The sequence below is a fragment of the Marmota flaviventris genome, chromosome 3, assembly GCF_047511675.1.
Source record: "Marmota flaviventris isolate mMarFla1 chromosome 3, mMarFla1.hap1, whole genome shotgun sequence".
Classification (NCBI taxonomy): Eukaryota; Metazoa; Chordata; class Mammalia; order Rodentia; family Sciuridae; genus Marmota; species Marmota flaviventris.
The window spans coordinates 62,240,354-62,250,628 of NC_092500.1; the positions used below are offsets into that span (position 1 = coordinate 62,240,354).

The window sequence follows — 10,275 nt, forward strand, 5'->3', positions numbered from 1 at the left end:
AATCATCGGTGTCCAAACATCTAAACTTTGCTTTCTTATTTTAAAAATCCAGATTAAATTGAGTTACTCTTGGGTTCTTGTGTTAAACAAGAACCACACAGGTCTTAGATACTACTAATGTTTCAGGATATGGACTGACTTTCAGGTGAAGTACCATGAAAAGATGATGGACCAGAGCTAGTTCCAGCAGATCCTGATAGCAGATCCTAGATAGTGGATAAAAACTGGCTATACCAACATTTCTAAATACTGAGACAGAACAAAGCAAGGTAGGAATATAAAACAATTATTCTCACAAAGGGAGCCATTGAGTAGAAAAGGCTCAGGAATTGGGGAGGGTTTTTAAAGAACCTACAAAACATCCAGTCGTGAAATAGTCATTTCCCAAATTAACCTGGCAGAAAACAGTAATGATGGATATTGTTAATAGTATCCTTCCAACAAGAATTCCTGTTCTCCCTGCACCCTAATTATGGAGAGGTGAATTCCTAGGTAAGGCAGGAGAACTGAAGCTTGGACCTCTTGTCCCATTGCAGGCTTCCTCCCTTTAGTAAGCCATATACATGCAATGTGTTACACGCTGTGATAGAGATGTTCACCTTTTTGTGAATTTTGCATCATGTTATGCCATGATATAATTTAATATTAACTATATATCATTTCTGTACCAAAATATCCATTACACTAGCTTATATACTAATCCTATATTTTATCTACAGTTTTATCTGTAGGTAATATGGATAAATCTGCAAGCGAGGTCTAAATTTATAATTCTTATTTAGCTGGCAATATAAAATGAAAAGTATGAAATAATCAAAGTATAAACAGGTGCTACTATTCATGGGCATGACTACAATTGCATTAAAAAGAGTAAGAGGAGGTGGTGGCAACAGGGCTACTATAGCAAGACAGTGGTAATTCTGAAGAGATCTGAACTGAATCTTGGTAAGATTTACAAGCGGACTGAAGGAGAAAGCAGGAAGAGTGATTTAAATCAATGTACTGAGCCTACCCTGAGCAAGATGAATGGGTGTCAAGTGGAGCTTCTCAGCTGATTTCATGGAAGTTACAATTTAGACATTAATAGCCCAATTTGCAATATTTTAAGCTAAGTGAACACACCAAAGGAAGGATGTAGAGGTATTTTTTGTGGCATTAATAAGTAATTTTATTATAGAAGTAACAATAAGGCAGGAAAAATACTCAGGCAATAAAAGGAATGCATTAGTAACAGCATAGTAACAGCAGGAGCCCAGGAACTGCAAGGTCTGCTCAGGCAAAGGGAGTGGTATCTCAAACTGAGATGGGGAAGAGATAGTTCCAGAAACTAAAAATGCATGCTTTAAAGCAAGATTGTGAAGAGCTTATATATGAAGCTGGAATGTGAAAAATTTATTGTCTGGATTTGTAATAGTCAGGTGACACACAGGCAAAATGACTAGTACATAAAAGTTCATGTCATATATTAATTTTGTAGTCATGGATACATACCACAAGGCTTGGAATACATTAAAACTTCCTTACATCCAAAAACATGTAGCACTCACTAATAAAACTGGAAGGACCCAGAAGTACATAACACTAATTTTTATAACAGAAATATAATATAAAACCAATAGTCTAAAAGGTAAATAAAAAATACTGAGAACTGAGAAGGAATAGTCAGAGAGAAGATAATATAGGATCAATCACAAAACCAGAATAGGGGAACATCTGGTTTAGTAGTGATTCATAAGAGACCAAAATAAGATAAAAGCAAAACTGAAGGGTTTTTTTGACTACAAGATATTAAAAGGGCCCACAACAACAAAAAAAACCTTTTAGTCTCATATGCTTTAAGTGAAGTATAAATCACAAGTAATTAGACAGTGATATTCCAACTGAACTGAATTCCAACTGAACAGACTGCATTCAGCCTGATGTAAAATATTGGCAGTATATATGCTTTTGGGTCTATCAGCAAGATAGAAGTTATTCAGTTGCTGTGAAAAGGAGATCCTAATAGAAATTAAGCAGGTTAAATCTGGAAATGAAAGACTATGGGCCAAAAGTGTCTTTTAAAAGTCTGAAAATATGTCAAAGGATAAAATAGAAGTATTTCAGTGTAGCTTCAAAAACAGAATATTGAGTAGAAGCTCTGGCAATGAGATAGGTAGAAGTTACAGAGAAGCAAACTTTAGCTTAATAGCAAGGAAAAAAACTTCTAACAAGGAGTCTTGTCCAAAATAACTTTGTGATTGTCCCAAGAGCATTCCACAAGTGAAGAGATCACAGTGTTTGCTCCGTGTGTGGTCCTCATGGGAGGGCCCTGAAGTTTGGTCTTGTTATGAAATTATAATTGATTTACTTTTTAACCTTCTCTCAGAGGAACTTCTTCTTCTAAAGTTCTGAAAACCTTTATGCTGCAATTCTCTGCAACTGTTTCATGGAGTCAGAAAAACTAAGACTGCCACGGATTTGGGCTGCTATTTTTGAGATCATCTGGGCTCAGGCAATCTTGTTGCCCATCTTAAATTTCCATTTCCCCCCATCTTTATTCTAAGGCCTGTGAAATGGCAGCATGGAGGGGAGAGATTTTCAGTTTGACTTCATAGATTCATTGGCACTTGTTAAATTTTGGTAGAGAAATAGTTATAATCTTCTAAGCAAACAAAAAAGATTCCTAGTTCATCATCTTCACTCTGTTCAGGAAGTCAATGCAACGGGTTTATATTATATGGAATCATTTTGAAGAAAGAGCTCACTTTAATAACAGGTAACGGGAAATTATGGACTTAGGCAAAACCACTAAAAACATGCTCAAGTCATGACAATGGAGGTTATTATTTATTGGGAATTAAAAATTATGAGATGTTTAATTTGGGCATTGCCATTGATGGTTTAATTTTTCAAATATATCATACTTTTTAGAATGAAATAAAAAGGATTTAGAACTCTAAGTTTTTGTGTGAAGAAGTTCACAGGACATAAAAGAAACATTAATCCAGGTAAGAATAATTATAAAACATTTATCTACTTTAATCACATTTGAAGATAGCAAAAAACATTGTCTAGATGCTTTTAATATAATTTTTCTCCAGTTTCAAAATGTGTGATGTCATAAGTTAAAAATTATCAAGGTGAAAAGAAATCTTGATAATTCAAATTTCATTGCTTGAAGGAAGACTATGGCTAAATCAGAGTGGGGATGCAGTAACTGATATTTAAATTATAGTCACAGTGATATTATCTCATTCTTTCTCATTTCACTGCTCAGAAAACCTCACAACCACAGACATTTTTCATTTTCTTCATTTCAATTATTTCATATTCAACAGTATAATTCTTTCTTCATTGCAATAAACCTTTTCGTAGTCTATGTTCTATAATTTTGCATGAAATAAATAAACAATATTGCTTTGCTAGATTCTATTACTGTAGGTTAGAATCAATAGTGTTTCTTCAAAGATACTTTGATTATATTTTCTGTATCAAAAATCATGACATAAAGTATATATTTCAAACAATTTAAACTTAAGGTTGGCTTCATAAGCCTACCTTTACAAAGGGAACCTCTTAGTCAAAAATTTTGTCATTTTCAGTTAATATTTTTTAAAAAGCTAGCAGTAAGGTATCTATTTATTATTGATCATTCAATAGTGAACTAAAAATCAGTTATAATAAACATTACACATCATTTATCATATCATTCCATAAGTTAGTACTACAGTCAATCATCATATCCAGTACCAAACCGCAATTCTTGGAACAGAACACATGCTTTACAATATTAGCAAAATACATGATTGAATGGTCAGACAGATAAAAAATGATTATTCTTGAAAATTGTGTTTCTTTTGTTGACATCAGGTCAATAAAGTGGCATTTGATTGGGAATAAGAATTTAAGATTTGTCTTCTCTACCTTCTCTTCCTCCTTTATTTTTAAAAATAAGATCAATCAAGAACTATTAAACTTGTGACTCTTTCAAAGCTTTATTGAAATATTGTTGACAAAACATAGCATATTTTCAAGATATAAACTTTGATGTTTTAGTAATGATAATTACTAAAGATAAATGATAATTACAATCAAGTTAATCATAATCTTGTGACACTGTGAAACAAAGAGAAATGATTTTAGCATGTCTTAAAATCTTTTCTATTTTCTAAAAGAAATTTTCTTTCCCATTCCAAGCCAACACATAATGGCTGAGGCTTGAAATTATTTCTTCAGCTTTATGCCTAAAAAGTTTCAAACTTCCAGAATAAAATGTAATCATTCTTATGTATCTTAACCTGTAAAGCTAGTTTATCTCCTTCATTACAACCAAATTATTGGAGCTGGGGTTATAGCTCAGCAGTAGAGCACTTGCCTCGTACTTGTGAGGTACTGGATTCAATCCTCAGCACCACATAAAAAATAAATAAAACAAATTGTGTCCATCTTTTTTTAAAAAAGTCTTTAAAAAAACAAAATTATTATAAACTCATTTTAATGGATATCAACTATGTGGTGGAACAGAGGGGTAAAGATGGAGATGGAGAACAGTAATATCATTTTAGTTTAGTTGTTTTTATGTTGATCTGAATTTATAGGAATTAATGTTATATCCTTTACTGAGAAAGTTGTTAGGAGTGGTAACAAATGAAAAATGAGAAAAAAGCTCATGAAGGCTTTGGGTCTTGAGGAATTTGTGTAACCAATTGAAAAAAACAAGAATACAATTAAATCTTTTACAACTGAAGGAGGAAAAGTAGAAGAGAAATGGCATACCTTCTAATTTTGATTACTCCCCTACCACGACTTTCAATTTTGGCCAGAAAATGTGGAGGCTCTTCCTGGCATTGTTATCCATACTATACCTTGAAAGAATTAATGACACATGGTTTACACATTACAAAAGAAGAAAATGATAGCACTATCCTTAGTGCCAGATAATTTACAATAAGTGTGAAGCTTCATGTTCAATAAAAAGTAGAAATAGTCAAAGTAACCAGCATTGTTTTGGTTGCTCAAATTGTTGCCCAAATCCAAATAGGTGAATTTGGACACCTCTAGGAAATTAATGCATATTTATTTTTAAAACTACTGAGCTCTTACGGTGAAGTTAAGAGCTCAATAAAATTTACTCTCTAATATAATCTTTTGTGCAGTCAATGGTTTTGATTGGTTCCTTACTTTGAAGCTTATATTTTTTCCCTCAAATTCAGAAGTTTCTGATGAATTTCTTGACAGATTTATGTAGAGAGACTAAATCAATAAACTTCACTGGATTAAAAAATATAAATGACTCATTCACATTTTGCTTTTGCATCTAAATAAATTTATACTAGTTTTAGGAGCTGAAGATTGGTTGCATTTTAAAAGACTTAAGTAAAATTATTAACTTCCTGCTAATTTATTCACAGTTGCCAAGACCTCTTTTTATTTATTTATTTTATAATACAATTCTTAATATACCATTATACAATAATTTATCATATCTCTGATTATATATAAGGTATGTTGACACCAAATTCACATCTTCATACCTGTATTTTGTATAATGATGAGAGTCTCCTTTCACCATCCATGCTATTCCCCTTCTCCCTCCTTTTCTCTCCCACCCCTATTCTCTATCTAGACGTAATCTCCCTCCCTTGCTCTCCCTCCCAACCCCATTTTGAGTCAATACCCTTATATCAGAGAAGACATTCGGCATTTGGTTTTTTGGGATTGACTAACTTCACTTAGCATAATCTGCTCTAATGCCATCCATTTCCCTGCAAATGCCATGATCTTATTATTTTTTATTGATGAGTAATATTCCATTATGTATAAATGCCACTTTTTTAAATTCATTCATCTACGGAAGGGCATCCAGGTTGCCTCCACAGTTTAGCTGTTGTGAATTGTGCTGCTATAAACATTGATGTGGCTGTGTCCCTGTAATATGCTGTTTTTAGGTCCTTTGGGTATAGTCCGAGAAGAGGAATAGCTTGGTCAAATGGTGGTTCCATTCCCAGTTTTTCAAGGAATCTCCATACTGCTTTCCAAATTGGCTGCACCAATTTGCAGTCCCACCAGCAGTGCCGAGACCTCTTTTTGATAGAAATTTCATGTTCCTTTGGAATGTACTTTAAGCTACTTTTTTTCTTTCTTTATTTTTTATTACTATGGTGAAGAAAAGTGTTATTAAAAATCATAAATATTAAGTGGTAAATTAAAATTTAAGGAAGTATCATTCTTAAGAATCAAGAAAGTACCTTTTTTAGGAATGTTCAGACTTCAATAGTTGGAAATTATTATCTTATTTACAAATTACATGTCATATAAAAAGGTAGAAAGACGTAATGAAGCATCCAACCATTTTATTCTAGTCTTGGACATGGAATACTTGACCTTGAGTTTGAATGCCATTGGTAGCTAGTTGTGTTACCTTAGGCAACAAAATAGCTCTCATCCTTAGTTAGCTGGTGTGTATAAACAATGGATATGAAAGCATATGTCAACTGTAAAGTGTTCTTTCGTGTGAAGTGCTGTTATAGTAGAGTTAACAGTGGAAGGTTGATGTGTTGACTTTCTCTTATACCTTGAAGCAGAAGTTTGCCATGGGTGACAAGGGAGGAGACAACCATTCAGAAGTGACTGACTTCATTCTTGTAGGCATCAGGGTCCGTCCAGAGCTCCACAATCTCCTCTTTCTACTATTCCTGATTATTTATGGGATGGTTCTCCTGGGGAACCTTAGCATGATTGGCATCATTGTGACCGATCCCCGGCTGAACACACCAATGTATTTCTTCCTAGGCAACCTCTCCGTCATTGACCTCTCCTACTCCACTGTTATTGTACCCAAAGCCATGGCCAACATCCTGTCTCAGAAAAAGACCATATCCTTTGCAGGTTGTGTGGCTCAGCTGTTCCTTTATGCACTTTTCATGGTCACAGAGGCCTTTGTCCTGGCAGCCATGGCCTATGACCGCTTCATTGCCATCTGCAACCCTCTTCTTTACAGTGTCCGCATGTCAAGAAGTGTCTGCATCCAGTTGGTGGCTGGTTCCTATCTCTGTGGCTGGGTCAGTTCCATCCTTCAAATCAGCGTAACCTTCTCCATGTCCTTCTGTGCCTCACGAGTGATTGATCATTTCTACTGTGATTCAAACCCGATTGAAAAGATCTCCTGTTCTAATACATTTATCAATAAGATGGTGTCATTTAGTCTGGCTGTCCTCATTATCTTACCCACAATAGTTGTTATTGTAGTATCTTACATGTACATCGTGTCCACAGTCTTGAAGATCCCCTCAAGTGAAGGGAGAAAGAAAGCCTTCTCTACCTGCACCTCCCATCTGGGGGTAGTCAGTTTGCTTTATGGGACTGTCTCCTTTGTGTATCTCACACCTCCAAATAACCCTGAGCTTCGTAAAGTGGCTTCAGTCTGTTACATTTTGTTCACACCTATGCTGAATCCCTTAATCTACTCTCTGAGAAATAAGGATGTCAAAGATGCCATGAAAAGAGTCTTATGGAAGAAAAAACTTTCATTCTAAATCTGCTTCCGCTTGCTTTATGGTTTCTCGCATTAACTGAATTTTGTCTGCCTGATCTCGATAGGCATTTAAAATTCAAGTGTATTTAAAAAAAGAAACAAGACATCCTCAACTGTTCTATCCCACGGCATTAAACATTTCCTGAAAAGAATGCTTCAAATAAATTACTGACTCTTCCTCAAGGCAATATTAAATCTGAATACTCAGGACATTTATGAAAAATCTGCTGCATTTTTAATAACAGTTACATATCTCTTAACCATCAGGTAATAATATGTTATGTGAATGAAGACAAATAGTATTTTATTGTTTTTCTTTCCTTATACTGAAGTAAAATTTAGACAGAAAATATTCTATGAAGTGATTAGTTTGAAAACTGCATGTCCCATCTGGTTTATATGAAAATGATTCTGGATATAATAATAGTGCTGTGTTTTGGTTTTGATGGCATGCCGAAAATGTTAGAGCATGTATGCATGATGAAGAGGAAGTGGAAGGAAAAATTAATGAGGATACACTGTTTAATTAAAGAAGAAACATGGAAATTGACTTTGGTTTGATTTAAATCAAGACATTTTATATAGTGTTCTTTGAATGGAAGAGTCACCTCTGCTTTGCTCTAGTATAATGAAAATATCTCATGGTGTTTATAGTGTTTTCAGTTCAGGCCTCCTATTTTTAGGATAATACAAATTATTGGTTGTGAATATGCAATAAGTAAAAGTACTATATTGACATGAACGTTTGAAAATCTCAATTAAAAGTAATGTAAGACTTTACAATAACCTATATAAATAGTTAGATTGTATGTATGTGTGTTTACATATGTACATATGTGTGCATGTGTAGAGATATGTGTATAGTTTGGTGGTTACAGAGTAATTTAACAACATGACTAATTCTAAACATCAAAAATCAATGAGGAAAGGGTCATTTAGATTCTCACAGATTTGACAGGTGTCAATAGCAGCCAGGTTTGAGAGAAGATCATGCCAGAGTCACCAGCGTGCAAGTAATTTAAGTAATGCTTCAGATAAATAATTCCAATACCTAAATCTAGGCAATATTATCATAGACAAAAATTCAACCTAAGAAATCAAGAATAATTTCCAGTTTAGTCCATATACCCAGCAATATGTGAACCTGAAATATGGATTGTCGTTTGGGTCTCTTTTTCTGTTTCTGTTTAGGTAGCAAAACATCCTTTTATGGATGCACAATGTCATGTATATTTGTGGGTTAATGTTTATTGGGATAGGGGATTTGAAGAATAATTCCTATCTAATAAATAAAGAGGGAAGCTAAGTGACCTAACAAGATGAAGTTATATTTAATCCCTTTCTTTATAAATTTATTAATCTGCTATTTCTCTTGATGCTTAGTTTCACAAAAAATACCACCTGAGAGCAAATTTGGGATCTCAGAATGTGGTAAACTGATCTTTGGAATGAACTAGTGCTGGTCTGGAAGACTCCTTTTCTAAATTTAGGATTTACTCATTTCCATGGTACCCTCATTAGCCTCAGGATGTTGCTTCTCTGCTGTATCTCCCAAGCAAGGGTTATTAAGGACTACTGAGAAAATAAAATCAGGTATTGCATAAGAATACAGCCTAGATCCATTTGCTTTTCTTTTAAATACAGTGCTTTCCATTTCCTGCTTGTAGTTATAACAGATTTCAGTATTCCATTGTATAACCTCACATATATCATTGCTTATTATTCTCAATGTTCAAGGGAATCCAGAAAAGTTGAAAATCCAAGGCAGAATGCTCCCAAAAATGTTGAATTCAGGTTTATCTCTCTTTTTAAAATTTCCATAAGCAATTTCCTTGGTAATTGTTTTTCTGGATACACAAGCCTTGTATATGAAGTAATGCCTAACTTATCACTTGTCACTTGTGCCATCGAGATCCATCCAACCTACCCACTGTAATACCAACGTGCTGTATTTTGTTTTTCGGTGGTGCATGAACTGCTTTTAAAATTTTGCCACATCCTAGAGAGTTTGAAGATTCTCTTCTGTGTCCTGAACATTATAAGTCATTGTTTAGAGGTAATTTTAAAACTACCCAAAAGTATACCTAGAGAAAACTTTGAACATGGTGCTATGACCTTAAGAGGCTGGAGATTGCATTAGGCTTTCTCAAATGCTCTTACTTGTACTGCATTGCTCATCTTCCCTGGTTACAACTGTTTGGACATGCTTGTTTATCTATTGTACTATAACATCATGTGATGCATTTTAAATGTTATGACTGGGTGCAGTGGTGCACATCTATAATCCCAGTGACTCAAGAGGCTGAAGCAGGAAGATTGCAAGTTTGAAGCCAGCCATAGATATTTAGTGAGACTCCGTCTAAAAAAAATGAAGAGTCCTGGATGTAGCTGGGTGTTAGAGTTCTCCTGGCTTCAATTCCCAGTACCAGGAAAAAAAATGTATGTATAGTAGGTATTTACCGAATATTTATTGTATTGATGCAGTGTTTAGTGTATTTTGTATCGCCAGGATTTTAAGCTTCTCTGTTAATTAAGTACTGAGTCAAACTTCACAAATATAAGTCAAATTTATTAAATAAAACATTGCAGACTGGCACCCACAGCTTGTTCCATTTGCATCCTGTTAGGCTAGGTTCAACTCATTATGGGATTTGAATTGTTATGGTGATTGAAGTAGCTAAAGTGATAAGGTATCCTAAAAACATCTTAGTGTTGAAACAACGTTGGGCTATGTTATTCTCATTCTTATGAGTGTGGTATCG

General features: G+C 34.3%; 1 protein-coding gene across 1 annotated transcript; it reads left to right on the plus strand.

The window, feature by feature from the left end:
* Positions 1-6,572: 6,572 nt before the first annotated feature.
* Positions 6,573-7,514, plus strand: LOC114103848 (olfactory receptor 9K2-like). Its single transcript, XM_027949696.1, has one exon. It carries the CDS (start codon positions 6,573-6,575, stop codon positions 7,512-7,514), a length of 942 nt encoding a protein of 313 aa, XP_027805497.1.
* The last annotated feature ends 2,761 nt before the right edge of the window (positions 7,515-10,275 follow it).